The sequence below is a fragment of the Liolophura sinensis genome, chromosome 6 (assembly GCF_032854445.1).
Source record: "Liolophura sinensis isolate JHLJ2023 chromosome 6, CUHK_Ljap_v2, whole genome shotgun sequence".
Taxonomy (NCBI): Eukaryota; Metazoa; Mollusca; class Polyplacophora; order Chitonida; family Chitonidae; genus Liolophura; species Liolophura sinensis.
This window is the reverse complement of record NC_088300.1, coordinates 1,169,048-1,188,700: the sequence shown is the minus strand read 5'-3', so window position 1 is coordinate 1,188,700 and position 19,653 is coordinate 1,169,048. Positions and strand designations below refer to the sequence as shown.

The 19,653-nt window shown below is 43.0% G+C and overlaps 2 protein-coding genes across 2 annotated transcripts; one reads left to right on the top strand and one right to left on the bottom strand.

The window, feature by feature from the left end:
- The first annotated feature begins 963 nt into the window (after positions 1–963).
- On the top strand, positions 964–1,710 carry LOC135469355 (sperm motility kinase Z-like). Its single transcript, XM_064747984.1, has one exon. The coding sequence runs from the start codon at positions 964–966 to the stop codon at positions 1,708–1,710; it is 747 nt and encodes a 248-aa protein (XP_064604054.1).
- Positions 1,711–4,649: 2,939 nt separating this feature from the next.
- On the bottom strand, positions 4,650–18,118 carry LOC135469354 (protein dispatched homolog 3-like). The gene is made up of 10 exons (XM_064747983.1): positions 17,908–18,118; positions 13,438–14,939; positions 12,980–13,207; positions 11,957–12,082; positions 10,443–10,577; positions 9,965–10,094; positions 9,608–9,735; positions 9,128–9,214; positions 8,119–8,289; positions 4,650–5,084 (listed from the first exon to the last, which is right to left on the bottom strand). Exons 1-10 carry the CDS (start codon positions 18,116–18,118, stop codon positions 4,650–4,652), a joined length of 3,153 nt encoding a protein of 1,050 aa, XP_064604053.1.
- Between the last annotated feature and the right edge of the window lie 1,535 nt (positions 18,119–19,653).

The window sequence follows — 19,653 nt, the reverse complement described above, 5'->3', positions numbered from 1 at the left end:
GCCAATGCCGGCGTGAAAGCTAAACCTACACATAATCAGTCCATGTGGCCAATGCCGGCGTGAAAGGTAAACCTACACATGATCAGTCCATGTGGCCAATGCCGGCGTGAAAGGTAAACCTACACATAATCAGTCCATGTGGCCAATGCCGGCGTGAAAGCTAAACCTACACATAATCAGTCCATGTGGCCAATGTCGGCGTGAAAGGTAAACCTACACATAATCAGTCCATGTGGCCAATGCCGGCGTGAAAGGTAAACCTACACATAATCAGTCCATGTGGCCAATGCCGGCGTGAAAGCTAAACCTACACATAATCAGTCCATGTGGCCAATGCCGGCGTGAAAGGTAAACCTACACATAATCAGTCCATGTGGCCAATGCCGGCGTGAAAGGTAAACCTACACATAATCAGTCCATGTGGCCTATGCCGGCGTGAAAGGTAAAGCTACACATAATCAGTCCATGTGGCCAATGCCGGCGTGAAAGGTAAACCTACACATAATCAGTCCATGTGGCCAATGCCGGCGTGAAAGGTAAACCTACACATAATCAGTCCATGTGGTCAATGCCGGCGTGAAAGCTAAACGTACACATAATCAGTCCATGTGGCCAATGCCGGCGAGAAAGGTAAACCTAGACATAACCTACACACAATAATCAGTCTTTGAATTTTATTGGCGTTTGATTTATGTAGAACACACTTCATTTCCCCATTAGAAACGAATCTCTTTCGCAGGGTCCTGGTGGGTGCCCTAATATATTATTTCTGATTCAGTCTATGAACCACACTACATTTTCGTACTCGTTGGCGTAACTTACATAATTCAAGATAAAATTAAGTAGGTATGTGTCGCCTTTCAGGACTATTGAGATAAATCCCAAAAGCTACACATCAACGGGTCAAGTCAACATCTTTCCTGACCGCGATGATGTCTGACTACTTGCCACTGAAGATGATTTATGCAAACACCAACTTGTACTACTTCCACGCGAAGTTCAAGAAGACCGACAGAGATCTATTCGTCGAGTTGCCTTCGTAAAGGCTGCAGCGAGTCTACCAAGAAAAAACTGGACAAGGAATACCTCGTGGTCAGTGGCATTAGCCACCCAGGTATTATAAATGTGGTAGATTGGATTCAAACAGACAATACCTATGGCCTGGGGCTAGAGTTTGCTCCCTTTGGTAATTTGAGAGAGGCCATGTTTACCCAGTTCTCCCAAATTCGTGGAATGTCCAAGTTCATCATGTTCAGGCAAATAGTCTCAGCTGTTGAGTTCCTGCACAACGCCGGCATGGCCCATCTCAACATCCGGCCTGGAAGTGTTATGGTCTTCAAGAAATGGTGTCTTGTCAAACTGTCCGGCTTTGATCACGTGGTGAAGGTGAATCCCAAACGGCTTTGCCGCTTATTTGACCTCCATGCAATCTCCACCCCACCTGAAGTATTCAAGAAGAAGCCATACCATCCCCAGAAAGCGGACATCTGGGCGCTTGGGTCCCTGTTTTTCTACATCCTGACCGGTGATTACCTGCAGAAAGACACCGGCTTTTCACTGGACCGTCTGGTCTTCCCCTGCCTTAAAGGTTGTGACTGGGACGACAAACGGGGCGCTCTGGAAATTCTCAACTGCGCATTATTTCCTGTAGCACATCGCCGCCCTGAAGCCTCCCAGCTTATGAGGCGATTTAAATTCTTCGGATTGTAAAATTTAAAACAGATTTTAAAACCCCAAAAAAGAAAAACAAAATACCAAATAAAAGTCAAAAAAAAAGTTTCCAAAATTTCCCCCCCCCCCCCCAAAAAAAATACAGCGTTAAAAAAATGTATATATTATATATCAAAATATTAAATCATAACAGAGATGAAGCTGTTGGAGAAATCAACGAGACCACTTCACAATGTGACTGTTGCATGCAGACAACATAAGAGGAAATTGTAAGGTGAACAAATTCATACCACATATTCTTTCACGTTCAGTAAACTTTCACACGTTTTCACCACAAATTTTCATATATATATATATATATATATATATATATATATATATATATATATATATATATATATATATATATATATATATATAATTATATATATATATATATATATATATATATATATATATATATATATGACGACGTTGAGGACCTCAACGAGACCATGACCATGAAAAGTTATTCCGAGCTACAGAATTGTTTTATCATCCGGAATATTACGAATATTGTATTTACCCTTGAAATAAAATGTAATACAAAGATAGATACACTGGGCTATCTCTTTGATGTAAGTTTGTCATACTGGATTCAATTTTTACTGAATGTTAATAATCAAACATGTAATAGATGTGTTGAGATGTGACTGGCTTGGTGCAGCTCAAGATTCGTGAAATGTATTGCCTTGATGAAGCTTGGCCGATACGAAAGCTTAAAGCTTGGAAGATACGACAGCTTAAAGGCTTGGGAGACACAAGAGCTTAAAGCTTGGCAGACACCAGAGGTTAAAGCTTGGCAGACACGACAGCTTAAAGACTTGGCAGACACCAGAGCTTAAAGCTTGGCAGACACTAGAGCTTAAAGGCTTGGCAGACACGACAGTTTAAAGCTAGGCAGACACCAGAGCTTAAAGGCTTGGCAGACACGACAGCTTAAAGCTTGGCAGAAACAAGAGCTTAAAGGCTTTACAGACACCAGAGCTTAAAGCTTGACAGACACCAGAGCCTAAAGGCTTGGCAGACACCAGAGCTTAAAGGCTAGGCACACACCAGAGCTTAAAACTTTGCAGACACGAGAACTTAAAGGCTTGGGAGACACGAGAGCCTAAAGCTTGGCAGACACGACAGCTTAAAGGCTTGGCAGACACCAGAGCATAAGGCTTGGCAAACACCAGAGCCTAAAGGCTTGGCGAATACAAGAGCTTAAAGCTTGGCGAATACAAGAGCTTAAAGGCTTGGCAGACAACAGAGCTTAAAGGCTTGGCAGACACGAGAGCTTAAAGGCTTGCAGGCACGAGAGCTTAAAGGCTTGGCAGACACCAGAGCTTTAAGCTTGGCAGACACAAGAGCTTAAGGCTTGGCGAATACAAGAGCTTAAATGCTTGGCAGACACCAGAGCTTAAAACTTGGCAGACACAAGAGGTTAAGGCTTAATAGACACAAGAGCTTAAAGGCTAGGCATACACCAGATCTTAAAGCTTGGCAGACACAAGAGTTTAAGGCTTGGCAAACACAAGAGCTTAAAGGCTAGGCACACACAAGAGCTTAAAGCTTGGCAGACACGAGAGCTTAAAGCTTTTCAGACGCGAGAGCTTAAAGGCTTGGCAGACATCAGAGCTTAAAGCTTGGCAGACACGACAGCTGAAAGGCTTGGCAGACACCAGATCTTAAAGCTTGGCAGACACCAGAGCTTAAAAGCTTGGCAGACACGACAGCTTAAAGCTTGGTAGACACCAGAGCTTAAAGGCTTAGTAGACACGACAGCTTAAAGCTTGGCAGACACGAGAGCTTAACGGCTTGGGAGACACGAGAGCTTAAAGCTTGGCAGACACGAGAGCCTAAAGGCTTGGCAGACACCAGAGCTGAAAGGCTTGGCAGACACGACAGCTTAAAATGTGACTCCTCTCAGCTCACCTGCTTGTACGGAGTTGATCCCAAGGGCTGATGACATTGCGACTTTTAAAATTGAAGTTGATATACAATGTACTAACGACTGTAGAACAACTCCTTCCACGTTGTTATTTCGGATACACTAGCGCTTAGCCCCTACGCGAACAAACGTCTCATTTCCAAGCTGTTGTACAGGTTAATTAGTCGATCTATTCAAACAGGAGACTTCCGCTGGCTCATGACCTAAAGTGTTATATCTCGATCAGCTCCTGACCACATGAATCGAGCTCTCGCTTCCAAGTTTTGAGATCTGTCAGTTATGTTGCGACAGCTCGTAATTTCCTCAGGTTTCCTACGACCATGAACACGATCGCCGTTGTCTCAGTGAAAATTGCTTGTGTCGGGATTTAAACAAGCATTATTCAAATAAATAACACTATACATTTCTCAAAGATCGCACCTGTTGCTGTTCCAAAGTCTGTCGGTGAAATTCTCGGATAATATACTGGACCGCTTTTATAGTAATCGTAGTGATGATAATCTCTAGTTATGGAGTAACACTGACTCAACATGAGCTCACAAAGACAAACACATTGTCTGGTCATTTTATATTTTATTCACTAATAAAATCACATATCCACGATATACGGACAAAACTGAAGTTGTGCAATTGTGGACACTGGTGAAATAACTCACCCAGGATTTTTTCGTATCATACTCGATATATGTTTATCTATTCACAACGTCATTAGTAGTAAGGCCATAAAGGTGCCGAATGTCTTTCTCTAAATACTAATGATCATTATACCATTCACAAGAGACGCACGCTAGCTGTCTTTAATCATACCAGCAATTCTCCTGAGACATAAATCTGTTCGACCGCCTTCCAGCGTGGCGGATTTCTAAAATGAAGCTTTTTGTTGCATACAGTGTTACATTGTTAAGTCATCTATAGAGTTGCAATTTGGTAATGGACAATCTCGGAAGGTCAGATGTTCACTCTGGAGGGTATTAGTGCACAGACTGGTTTCACAAATGTCACACTATGAAACACCAGTGGAACTGTGAAACCCTTTACCTGCGCATATCTGGCAGTTTACATCACCGGGCTTCCGGCCTCTGATTTTGTTCCATATTATCCTGAAAAACGGTTTCATGGATCCAGAGTTACCTTCAGGACCGATCAGGGCCATGACGGTTGTAAAAACACACATGGAATACAGCAATGAAAACCCGATGGTACTGAACATAAATATGGCAAACTGCATGAAAAACAGAATCTGGGCGAAGAGCATGAAGAGCGAAGCTCCGAGTGTGGTACAGGCGCCGGAGATTACCGAGACACCCACGTGGTCCAGCATATCCCGGACACGACCGGCTCGATCAGAACAAGCAGATATGTGATATCCTTCGGCCAAATGCACAACATAGTCCACCGCCAGACCAACAACTAAGGATAAGTTCAGTGACTCCAGGACCTGTGACACAAAAATTCACACCAAATATCACTTGAACCGAACCGATGACAAGTCTATGGCATTTGTCGAAAAGTTTGACATATTTTTGGTTGTTCAAAAGTTCAAAAAAGTTCAAAAAAGTTTGGAAGTTGCCACATCACAGTGAAGTAATAGACCTGTAACAGTATTTATATCTCAGGATTAAAATGCCCAATTCAAAAAATATGCCCAGTATCTGTTGTACCGTGAAAAAACATGACTAACCCCCAAGCTTCCGGCCCATTATGACTTTATAGAGCTCACCCAAGGTTCCAACCCACTATGGGAATCAGACCCACAGCTGTTACAGTGATGCAGGACTTATCCAAAGTTTCCAGCCCACCGTGGGAATCAGAGCCAAAACAGTTGCAGAGTTCTTAACCCCAGTTTCCAGCCCACAACAGTTACAGTGATAGAGTTCTTACCCCCAGTTTCCAGCCCACAACAGTTACAGTGAAAGAGTTCTTACCCCCAGTTTCCAGCCCACAACAGTTACAGTGATAGAGTTCTTACCCCCAGTTTCCAGCCCACAACAGTTACAGTGATGCAGGAATCAGATCCACAGCTATTACAGTGACCAAGAACTTTAATTTCCAGCCCACCATGGGAATCAGGTTCTCAACGGTTACAACGGTTGGGGTTAAAAAACCCCAACATTTCAGCCCACTATGGGAATCACACCCTCAGCTATTACAGTGAAGAAGACCTTACCCCAAGTTTCCAGCCCACCATGGGAGTCAGACCCACAATGGTTATAGTGATAGAGTACTTACCCCAAGATTCCAGCCCACTATGGGCATTAGACCCACAATAGTTACAGTAAAATAGTACTTACCCCAAGATTCCAGCCCACTATGGGCATTAGACCCACAATAGTTACAGTAATATAGTACTTACCCCAAGTTTCCAGCTCACCATGGGAGTCAGACCCACAATGGTTATAGGGATAGAGTACTTACCCCAAGATTCCAGCCCACTATGGGCATTAGACATACAATAGTTACAGTAATATAGTACTTACCCCAAGTTTCCAGCTACCGTGGGAATCAGACCCACAATGCTAACAACGGTTGGGGTTAATTACACCAAGATTCCAACCCACTATGGGAATCACACCCTTCATTTATTACAGTGACGAAGTACTTACCTCAAGTTTCCAGCCCACCATGGGCATCAGATCCACGACGGCTACAGTGATATACATGTAGTACTTACCCAAATTTGCAGTCCCCCTTGGGCATCAGACCCACAATGGTCACAGTAATATAGATGTATTACTTACCCGAAGTTTCCAGCCCAGTATAGGCATCAAACTGTTACTGTGATATAGTACTTACACCAAGTTTCCAGCCCACTATGGGTATTAGATCCACAATGGTTACAGCGATACAGGACTTACTCCAAGTTTTCAACCCACCATGGGCATCAGATCCACAACTGTTACAGTGATATAATACTTACCCCAAGTTTCCAGCCCACCATAGGAATCAGACCCACAACGGTTACACTGATACCCCAAGTACTTACCCCAAGTTTCCAGCCCACCATAGGAATCAGACCCACAACGGTTACACTGATACCCCAAGTACTTACCCCAAGTTTCCAGTCCCCCTTGGGCATCAGATCCACAATGGTTACAGTGATTCAAGAGTTACCCCAAGTTTCCAGCCCACCATGGGAGTCAGATCCACAGCTGTTACAGTGATATAGTACTTACCCCATGTATCCAGCCCACCATGGGAATCAGACCCACAACTGTTACAGTGATATAGTACTTACCCCATGTATCCAGCCCACCATGGGAATCAGACCCACAACTGTTACTGAGATACAGTACTTGCCCCAAGTTTCCAGCCCACCATGGGAATCAGACCCACAACTGTTACTGTGATACAGTACTTACCCCAAGTTTCCAGCCCACCATGGGAATGAGATCCACAACTGTTACTGTGATACAGTACTTACCCCAAGTTTCCAGCCCACCATGGGAATCTGACCCACGACTGTTACTGTGATATAGTACTTACCCCAAGTTTCCAGCCCGCTATGGGCGTCAGATCCACAGCGGTTACAGTGATACAGTACTTACCCCAAGTGTCCATCACACCATGGGAATCTGACCCACAACTGTTACTGTGATACAGTACTTACCCCAAGTGCCCAGCCCACTATGGCAATCCGGCCCACAACTGTTAATGTGATACAGTACTTGCCCCCAAGTTTCCAGCCCACCATAGGAATCAGACTCACAACTGTTACTGCGATACAGTACTTACCCCAAGTTTCCAGCCCACCATGGAAATGAGATCCACAACTGTTACTGTAATATAGTACTTATCCCAAGTTTCCAGCCCACCATGGGAATCTGACCCACAGCTGTGACTGTGATATTGTACTTACCCCAAGTTTCCAGCCCACCATGGGAATCTGACCCACAACTGTTATTGTGATATAGTAATTACCCCAAGTTTCCAGCCCACCATGGGAATCAATCCAACAACTGTTACTGTGATACAGTACTTACCCCAAGTTTCCAGCCCACCATGGGAATCAAACCCACAACTGTTACTGTGATATAGTACCCCAAGTTTCCAGCCCACCATGGGAATCTGACCCACAACTGTTACTGTGATACAGTACTTACCCCAAGTTTCCAGCTCACCATGGGAATCAAACCCACAACTGTGACTGTGATATAGTAATTACCCCAAGATTCCAGCCCACCATGGGAATCTGACCCACAACTGTTACTGTGATATAGTAATTACCCCAAGTTTCCAGCCCACCATGGGAATCAGACCCACAACTGTTATTGTGATACAGTACTTATCCCAAGTTTTCAGCCCACCATGGGAATCTGACCCACAACTGTTGCTGTGATACAGTACTTACCCCAAGTTTTCAGCCCACCATGGGAATCAGACCCACAACTGTTACTGTGATACAGTACTTACCCCAAGTTTCCAGCCCACCATGGGAATCAGACTCACAACTGTTACTGTGATACAGTACTTACCCCAAGTTTCCAGCCCACCATGGGAATCAGACCCACAACTGTTACTGTGATACAGCAGATAGTGAGGGTTGCCAGGAAGCCTAAGACCAGGTTCTGAGTAGCCAATACCAGGATAGGGAAGGCCAGGCAGATGCCTATGATGATTCCCTGCACAGCATTACGGGCAAGCGTCTGGATAGACAATAGTTTGATATAAAACAAGAGAAAATACACAGTATTCAAACTTTCATGAAGCCATTGTAGTGCATGTCACATGGTGAAGTACTCCGGTTGACATTGGGCCTATTTGTGAAAGGTGGTCACTGACATTACCCTCTTTGACTCAATACGACGTCAATACACATCTTAGACTAAATACAACGTCAATACACATCTTAGACTAAATACAACGTCAATACACATCTCAGACTCAATACAACGCCAATACACATCTTAGGCTAAATATAAAGTCAATACACATTTCAGACTCAATACAACGTCAATACACATCTTAGCCTAAATACAACGTCAACACACATCATAGCCTCAATACAACGTCAATACACATCTTAGGCCTAACACAACGTCAATACACATCTTAGACTCAATATAACCTCAACACACATTTTAGCCACAATACAACGACAATACACATCTTAGGCCTAACACAACGTCAATACACATCTTAGGCTCAATACATCTTCAATACACATCTTGGACTCAATACAACGTCAATACACATCTTAGGCCTAATACAACGTCAATACATGACTATTTTGATGTACTCCCTGAAGACGATGTTTTCCCTGACTAGTAACACACTAATGTCTAGTCACCTTAAATTGAATCCAGTGAGGCCACTTGAATTCAAATAAACACTTGAACCTAGTGAACAGTGCTAAGGGTTGTAAAGCATGTAGGTGTTATGCCGCTAGGTGAACGAAATAGGCTGTTACTCTGTGCTCAGCAATGAGCACAAATGGAAATGACGGACCAATAAACATCTTGGCCTGTGTTCTAATGGGCTCACCTGTTGAACCTTGAGCCAGTGCCACTGATTGCCGCCTTCAGGTGTACACTGATACCCACTTGACACAGTCGGGGAAAGACTCTTCATCTAAGCAAAAATAGGAAATATAGAGACTACGGTATACCGAGAATGACAACACGGAAGAGCGGTGATTGAAGGAGACTCAAACATATACTGTGGTTTTAGGTCATTTTAAAGAGCCACAAATATGACGCTGAATGGCACGCATGGCTGTATGGCATGTGAGGCAAGTATGGCTGTATGGTACGTATGGCTGTATGGCTGTATGGCTGTATGGTATGTATGGCTGTATGGCTGTATGGCATGTATGGCATGTATGGTTGTATGGCTGTATAAACCTAACACGATGGCATTTGAGCAAATACAAATATGCGAATTCCGCTAGATTTAAACACTCAAACAAAGTATAACAGAGTATTTTGAAATGGATATCAAAGAACACTATGAATGAATGCAAACCTGCTCTCTGGTAAACTTTTCCCAGGCCTCTTGTATGGGAAGTCCTGTCTGGTAGCCCATATTACCTGCAGACAATGAAGTGTTCACTACGACGGCGGCATAGCGTAGCCTGGTGCCATACCTGTAATCTGTAAGGCGAAGGATAACAAAACTGAACTGATTTAACCCTTTCATTTTTGAAGCATGTCAGTACTATATGAGTTGCTTCCCTTAACACGAAAGCGACGAGACTCAGTAGAAAATATGTCCACACAAATTATTAATACTGGTAGGAGATGTTATTTTTTATCTCGTACATCGTCAATCCCAGTGTTAAAGCAGCAGAGTAATCCATTCTTCAGAAGTCCGTGTCAATACCTGTTGCGTTTATCTTGAAGGTGACAGTGTCAAACTGGTCAATGGATTCTCCTAGGAGATCGGAATACGCCATGGCGTCGAGGGAAATGCTACCGGAGTATCCGTCAGTAAGCCAAAATCGTAACCCAACCTTGTGGGATAAAAAAGAATGACCCCGTAAATTAACAGTGCATGACAAATGGCTCTTTATTACCGTAGTGCCATTTTAGCAGTGACAAATGAGTTTAGCTAAGACACATTTAAAGCTCTGTGGAATGGTGCTTTTTTGGTTGCTTGTTGTTTGCGTGAGAGATATCGCGCGGCGACATTGGTCAGTGTAGTCGAGATTCATGTTAAAATGTTGCCTTTGTCAAGTGCTAAGCTTATAACGTTTAAAACCAACCTTTTGGTTTAGGACCAGAACAGGGCTATATCACTTCAAAGGAAATCATCGCATGAACCTGACTTGAAATCTCTGTTATTTATTTCAATCACGTACCTCGAAAAATCTGTAGAAATTATCTGGAAGGATGGACATATTGTAGATGTCCGGATGAGCTGCCATTAGCTTAATCATACTGATCTCTGTGACTGGCAATCGGAAATCCGAAATAGGACTACCACTGTCTTCTTTCTGTAAGCAAGATGAATACAAGATGGTGTAGCCAAATTAAAATCTGCTACAAGCATGACAAAGATAAGAAGATATGTCCAAATCACAACTTCCTGCGAGCATCAACAACGCAGTGGTCCAGGAACAGTAAACACATAGCTCAGTGGGCCAGTAACAGTAAACACATAGCTCAGTGAGCCAGGAACAGTAAACACATAGCTCAGTGAGCCAGGAACAGTAAACACATAGCTCAGTGAGCCAGGAACAGCAAACACATAGCTCGGTGAGCCAGGAAAAGTAAACACATAGCTCAGTAAACATATAGCTCAGTGAGCCAGGAACAGTAAACACATAGCTCAGTGAGCTAGGAAAAGTAAACACATAGCTCAGTGAGCCAGGACAGTAAACACATAGCTCAGTGAGCCAGGAACAGTAAACACATAGCTCAGTGAGCCAGGCACAGTAAACACATAGCTCAGTGAGCCAGTACAGTAAACGCATAGCTCAGTGAGCCAGGCACAGTTAACACATAGCTCAGTGAGCCAGGCACAGTAAACACATAGCTCAGTGAGCCAGGCACAGTAAAAACATAGCTCAGTGAGCCAGGCACAGTAAACACATAGCTCAGTGAGCCAGGACAGAATTCAGTCAGTAACAAGGTCATATCTCAGTCAGTAATAAGGTCGTGTCTCACTTAGTAATAAGGTTGTGTCTCAGTCAGTAATAAGGCCGTGTCTCAGTTAATAATAAGGCTGTTTCTCTATCAGTAATAAGACTGTGTCTCAGTCAGTAATAAGGTCGTGTCTCATTTAGTAATAAAGCCGTGTCTCAGTGAGTAATAAGGCCGTGTCTCTATCAGCATAAGGCCGTGTCTCTATCAGTATAAGGCCGTATCTCTATCAGTATAAGACCGTGTCTTAGTTAGAAATAAGGCAGTGTCTCTATGAGTATAAGGCCGTGTCTCAGTGAGTAATAAGACAGGGTCTCTATCAGTATAAGGTCGTGTCTCAGTAAGTACTAAGGCTGTGTTTCAGTTACTAATAAGGCCGTGTCTCAGTTAGTAATAAGACCGTTTCTCTATCAGTAATAAGACCGTGTTTCAGTCAGTATTAAGGTCGTGTCTCATTTAGTAATAATGCCGTGTCTCAGTGAGCAATAAGGCCGTTTCTCTATCAGTAAAAGGCCGTGTCTCTATCAGCATAAGGCCGTGTCTCTACCAGTATAAGACCGTTTCTCTATCAGTAATAAGACCGTGTTTCAGTCAGTAATAAGGTCGTGTCTCATTTAGTAATAAAGCCGTGTCTCAGTGAGTAATAAGACCGTGTCTCTATCAGTAAAAGGCAGTGTCTTTGTCAGTAATAAGGCCGTGTCTCAGTCAGTAATAAGTGGACAACGATTACCTGTAAGAATTTGTCCATCCCATCCAGGAAGCAGTTCACCTCTAAGAGTCCGCTGATGGGACTTCGTCTGATGAACAGGGCCTCGTTCTCCTTCTCACTTAGTTTCCGAATTTTGTCACACAAACGCTAAAGGGGAAAAGAAAGATCAGTTCATATGCCACGCCAATGCATCCTTTATTTTCAGGAGAGTAATACACTATTCGGTGATTTCGCCTACGACCTTAGCTAATGACAATGAGTAATACTATCATGTCCTGTAAGCTTTCATCCCTCTTATGTGACACAGGTTTTGTGATTTTAAGGTGCTTCCTTCATCACCTGGCGATGGCAACACCGCTATGACAGAGATGTATTCAGACTCGCTTTCTGGGAGTCAGCAGAAGCAAAGAAAGCACCAGGGATCGCTGAAATCTTGGAGGCGGCAACAGAAGCGTTAGAGATCAATGAAAGCATGGGGGGGCAGCGATAGAAGCAAAAAAAGCACCAGGGATCGCTGAAATCTTGGAGGTGGCAATAGAAGCGTTAGAGATCAATAAAAGCACGGGGGAAGAGAGCGATAGAAGCAAAGGAAGCACCAGGAATCATTAAAACTGTGAGGAGTTGAGGGGGGGGTAAAGCGAAGGAAGCAATAAGAATAAATAAAATCATCGGGGGGGGGGGGGGGTGATAAAAGCAAAGGAAGCACCAGGGATCAATGAAATCATCATGGGGCGATAGAAGCAAAGGAAGCACCAGGGATCAATGAAATCATCGGGGGCGAAAGATGCAAACACCTTTAATCACCAATCAGGTAAATGTACAATATTTGTGTTGCTAGGTGTTAATTGGTTGATTTTACCTTTCCTCTAGTTGCATTGCCCAGTCGAACATGCCGCAGTACTGTTATACTTGTGCAAAATTTCTAACTCAAACAGATTTCAGTCGGATTTGGGTTAGAAAAATGTACATCGATAGTGTATAAAATTCGTAAAACAAGGGAGATAACAGCACCAAAATATAACACAGCCGACAGTAACGCTATACCTGGAGTGCAACCTGGGCGGGTTTCGGATTAAGATCGAAGCTGTCGTCCCAGATTGTCTCCCCCTTACAGTTGAAGAAGTTTGTCCTATGGCACTTCGAACGGTCCTGTGTCCGTAGGCCCCAGATTAAATACACTTTCACAACCCGGTCCTCTCGACTTGGTACAAACCTCGAGCTGGCCTTATCTAGCGCCCTCTGGTAATTATGAGCACTCTTGAAAATTCGTACCTATGCAAGGAACAATTTTGGGAAGACAAATTGTGGTTACCAAACTATACAAAGATCATAATATCCCATAAATATGACAATAGAAATTTTAAAAGATGACAGTGCCGCATGTGAAGCACAATTCTTACCTTACTAAGTAATGATTATGATTTACTTGAACTTCACATTAATCCAGACCTTATTACATGGTTTCAAAAATGAAATTGCTCATAGGAGTCCTGAGTACTTACGGGTTCTTCATCTGGTTGTAGCTTAGTTGAAAAGAAAATGAAACATGAAAGGGTGGCAAAACACACTACGAGGATACACCACTTGGCTATCTTATGGGTGACAATCTTAAAATATGGTCCTCCAAAGAAGCGAACCACCGGGTTTTTACGGCTTGTCATCGTTTCAGATGGAGTCAAGTCCTGGGCGCTGTCTGTGATTTTTGCATTCACCTCTACTTGTGAACACTTCCTGAAACATGGCCATGACCAGTCTGACCAATACAGATGATAAACCACAACAACACACGGGAAAAACGACACAACGCTCACATAGTTCACAAACACAAGAATTCCTGAAAACAATCCGAACGAGGATATAGCCAGTAGAGGAGAGAAAGCGTTGGCTATAAAGGCTGTCATAGTGGTCACGGAGGTTATTAACATAGCCAGAGCCGCCTGTCGGTAACATGCAGACAGGCGGTGCGCCAAGGACGGGTAGGCCACGTGTCTCGTTGCTCGCCACGTATCATAGAAGACAAATATATCGTCTGCTCCGATTCCTAAAATGATAAATACAGAGAGCACGTGGAATATCCCGAAGTATTTGTAGTCAAATATGACTCTGTAGATAAGATTAGCGCCAGTGAAACTCGTAAATATAGAGAATAGGGCCAACGAGGAAATGAACAATGACTGCGTCTGGAAAAGAACGACGAGGAAAATGAAAGCTAAACTTGCGGCAGCCAAAAGAAGGTCGGTGCCAACCTGTTTGCTAACATCCGCGGAGAACAACATGTTACTGTAGAAAACAATGTCCATTCCCGAGTAACCGTTTTCCACCAAGTCATACAGCCGGTCACGGAGGTTATCAACCAGAAAGTCTCGTACCTTGTTCCACTGCTTCTGGTCTTTATCCTCAGTGTCGGTGAACCCGTCCAAAGGGAAACCGAAGAATAACAAGGACCGGGTGATGGATCCGTGCACTTTGTTTGAGCCGTTCTCAATCCTGAAATCTTTACCCAAATGAAAATCCAGCAGCGCAGAGAGTTTTGCATCAGCCTTCGCGGTTCGCAAAACCAGACCAATATTTTCGAACTTAGTGTCATTGAACACCGGATGAGGAAGAGTGCCGTCAAAGAACCTTAGTACAGACTGGGGCCGCTTACACCGCCCCTCGGTCGTGAGCTGGCAGTAATCAGCATAACCAGAAGTCGAGGTCAGTTTGTTTTCCACCTCACTTAAGGCCTGAAAGCTTTCTTTGCTAAACACGTTTTCGCCTTCAAAGATGAGCTGAATCGTGTCGATGTTTGTGGATCGTTCATCAACAGGACTAGACACCTTCACCTTGGGCAGAATATTAGGATCGTTGTCTCTGTTAATCCAGGCCTGAACTCTCAGGTATGCTTCATCTTCAGTCAGCTCCAAGGGCACGGTACTGAAGTCCACAGGCAGGAGATCGTAACCGGCCCCAATCAGGGTTACTGTCAAGAGCAACAAGGTGAGGTGACAACCCAGAGTTAAACCTGTGGAGGGCAAACATGCAGAATTAACAACAGTCATGCACAATCTGATTCAGTGGTTGTTGATCCACTGAAATAGTGCAGAACTGCAAGGAGCAAGCCTACCAGTGCTAGTATTAGTGATTTGAGAGGAAAAGAAAACACTAGATATATACTTAGCCTTGATATGCTTGTGTCGAAAATACTTCTGCATAAAACAAGGATATTGTATAAATTCTCATATATATGACCAAGATGATAATCACTATGAATTCCAGGTCCTCATGGGAACAGACATTGTGCAAGTGAATTACTATCAGTGTATTGTACTGGAACTCCCTAGTGTTCCTGAGAAATTGAATGTGCTGGATTCACGCGTACTTCACACAAGCAATAGCCAGGGTATCGTCCGAAAGACTGACAAGCAATAGCCAGGGTGTCGTCCGAAAGACTGACAAGCAATAGCCAGGGTGTCGTCCGAAAGACTGACAAGCAATAGCCAGGGTGTCGTCCGAAAGACTGACGCTTGGGACAATATGGTTGATCAAAAGTAAGAATTCAACTGCGAAATGGCCATCTACATACAGCTATTATATATCTAGGATTGTTTCTTTTTTTAAGTCCCTGCTTGTGGCGCTTTGGTAGTAATAAGCAGTCTGTCGTTCACTGAATACCACTTGTCCTCCGCCAATATGCTGTGCATGTCATATGCGGGAAAGTTCATCAGTAACTTGCCAAAGGTCGGTGGTATCAGTTAAAAATCCTAAAGTGTGGGGTTAAACAATCAAATATGTACGTTAATTAACATAACAACGTAGTTTTTGGTTGTATAAAACACTGTTTTGGACAAGCGGCAAACAAATTATTGTATATATATATAGGCAAACCATTTTGCCGCAATCAATATTGTTATTCTTCATTATCTTGTTGTCATTCCTGTTTATTCTGTGAGGGTGAGTCAATTGATTCTGTGAGGTTGAGTCAGTTGATTCTGTGAGGTTGAGTCAGTTGATTCTGTGAGGTTGAGTCAATTGATTCTGTGAGGGTGAGTAAATTGATTCTGAAACAGTATAATTGGCTCCAGAAATTAAAGCACTCCAGTGTCCGCGCAAAACAAGGTACATTACAATAAAGGCGATAGCATGTAGAAGAAAAGGAGACAGTGCTTTCCAAAGGAACACAAGATTTCCCTAGGGCTCTCAACGGTTTCCTCCCACCATAACCGCCGTCGTATGTGAAATATTCTTGAGCATGGCATAAAACACATGTCAAATAAATAAATAATTAAAATGAAAGATAACACGTGACTAATGTTTATATCCACTGAAAGATTAGATTTTTTCCAACCCAGTAAGAGTTTAGTGAAACTTCATCTTGACACAGCTTCAGCACGTCTCCATTATTGACATCAAGGTGACGTCACGTTTACTCTAGCTCTTTAACGTCGAAGGTATTTGCCGTATAATAGTTTAAGCATTAGCTTATCACAGATGAAAGATGTTGACATTCGCCCATGAAGGACCAAGTGATAAATAGCTTCTGAAAATTGGACATACTTGAAGGATATTTCTTACACTAGGACGTACTATTTCATTTATACGAGTATATTTCAAGTTTACGAGTAGCCTGCAGGTGCACGGTCGGCGTGTTCCTGGCTCAGTGTCTGAAATGTATTTAGTTTGTGAATTTGTGCGGTTTTTTGGTTCGGCGAGACTCAGAACAGGTTATGGGGACACATTAGAAGCCGTTATTGCCCGTAATTCTACCAACATTTTCATATTGGTCGATTTCAGAGTTACATTCCGCAATTAAGACGGTATGATGCTGTATGACACAATTTGAATATTACACGGCTTGTAAATCAACTGATTTTACGTCTGTGGTGATCCGTAAATGATAAATGTCTTTCTCATAGCACTGTGTGAAATAGCCCTTTAACTACATGTAAATAAATCGTTATAAACGATCTCGAAATGATGTTTTATCATTAATTCTGTGTTATCATATGTCACTTCATGAAGTGAACAGGTAAAGGCTACGTCATAGCTTAGGCCGCAAAAAATCTGATAACAACGTGTTTGATTGCGTAAAATTCTTTAAATGGCTGCCTTGGTTCACACAATATAAGCCTCATGTCCGACATTCATATACCATTCGTAGCCCGTGATGAGCGTTCCAAATCGATAATCGCAAGATCCATTTCCAAAACAACGTTTAACACTAGCTCCCAAAGACAAAGGTGTGTAAGAAATTATACAAATAAGAAATAAAGCCAGTAACACACAAGAGAGTAGCGATCATCAGTATTCAATGATGTGCAAAAAATGTCATTTTGTTTTACGTGTCATTCGGTGAAATTCATTAAAATAATAAAGTATGATACTTTTCAAAAAGCTTGACTATCCTGTTTTCCACAGAAATATGTTTGAGCCATGTGGTGCCTTGCCCATTACATAGATAACTTGAGTATTTACATGTTCTCCCAGCCCATTAACATTAGACATTCTTTCAAATGTAACTTCTTATGCTTAAATGTAACCGTTTGGCTTAAAAGATGTTTCATTCAACGTTTCGTTTTGCTGTCAATTGTCTGCTTTTATGAAATCTTTTAGACAACATCATAACCCTATATAGTCATGAATGCAAATATTTTGTGGTTGCCATGACAACCACAGTGGATGTGTTTAACGCACATCTATAATTATTTGTTCATATTTAGATGCAATTAAGGTCCCTTCCTTGCCATAAGAACCTTTGATCAATAAATCAATGAAAAGCTTAGATTTCAGCTGACAACATATTTCAGGTGTTAATTTTGACAGTAGGCATTGATCTTGTAGAAGACCTCTACACGACGAGAAAAAATCGCCATATTACAAATTACCCGGCCATAATCGATCGTCAGATCATCTGGCCCAAGTACCTGTCACATCTTAAGACAGATAGACAGATCTTCACGGATAGATTTCACTCACCACACGTTTCTGGATACATTCAACACGTCTCTGCATGCCCTGCGTTAATTTTTCATCAGACATCTCAAGGCACAATGAGCTCATCTCATCAGACATCTCAAAACACAATGAGCTCATCTCATCAGACATCTCAAAACACAATGAGCTCATCTCATCAGAAATCTCAGGGCACAATGAGCTCATCTCACCAGAAATCTCATGGCACAATGAGCTCATCTCATCAGACATGTCATGGCAAAATCAGCTCATCTCATCAGAGATCTCAAAACACAATGAGCTCATCTCATCAGAAATCTCATGGCACAATGAGCTCATCTCATCAGACATCTCAAAACACAATAAGCTCATCTCATCAGACATGTCATGACACAATGAGCTCATCTCATCAGAAATCTCAGGACGCAATGAGCTCATCTCATCAGAAATCTCAGGGCACAATCAGCTCATCTCATCAGAAATCTCAGGGCACAATCAGCTCATCTCATCAGAAATCTCAGAGCACAATCAGCTCATCTCATCAGAAATCTCAGGGCACAATCAGCTCATCTCATCAGACATCTCAAGGCACAATGAGCTCATCTCAGAAATCTCATGGCACAATGAGCTCATCTCATCAGACATTTCATGGCAGAATGAGCTCGTGTCTTTTCTCCTCAAAGAAGTCATACCTCACTTCTGTGCACAAATCTGTGACCGTCCTAGATATGGATGTGTACAAATCTCTGACCGCCCTAGCCATGGATGTGTGTGCATATCTGTGACCGTCCTAGCTACGGATGTGCGTAAATATAGCTAAGACGGTTACACATTTGTACACACGCCCGTAGCTAGGATGGTCACAGAACTGTACGCACATCCATAGCTAGGACTAGATACGCTTTTGTTAAAGTTTGAGTGCCAAATGCGCCAGGGTTAGTGCGCTTTGCTACATTCTGGCAAAATATAATTTTACTTACCCAGTGCTAATTTTGGCCTGTTGGCTATAAAGGAGCAGAAGGCAATCGGGGTTGGGGGTGGAGTTGGTTCCTGTCTCCACGGGGTTGGTACCTGGACGGTGGACCCATTAGAGTTGCTGTCTCCAGGTACCGCATGCATCACCTCCTCCTCCTCCTCCTGTGTCAGAACCGTTGTGCCGTCTGTCTCCTCACCGGCACTATCCCGGGGCCCGGGACGTGTTTCACTCACAGCCGCACCCTCCGCCATGACTTCCAAACTGACCACCTTTTTATAAACACCGTATCGTCCAATAATTTGCACAAGCTCCAGATTCTTATGAGCCCTCCAGATTCTTATGAGCCAGTAGTGTCTTACAGAAGACCTCGTAGTTTTCAGAAGATATAGACGGCATTTACCTGCTCAGGTAAGTGTTATATGTTCTGCTTCTCACTACGAAGTTTCCAGAGGTGCTCGGCGACTGGAGATCTGACGTTATACTGATATTCTGTTAACCGACTGCTCCCGTATTCTCACTGCGCCCTTACCATCGACGTCAGCGGAGACAGGTGTGTGTATGAGGAAAATGGAAATTGGCGTTAGAACAGCTAGAAAGGAATATAAAATCAAATGACGGGGACAAAGAACTTGTACGACAGATGTTTAAGCACAAGTTTTGTTTTGTTTAATAATGTGGTAAGGGATTTCATCTGCATGGTTTACCGACTGGTTGCTGGTTTTGTCTGTATCTTCGATAACATCATGGATGGTGTATGAAGGAATAACTACTGTTTGGCTGGAATGGAGTATTGTTTTCGTGTGTAACTGGA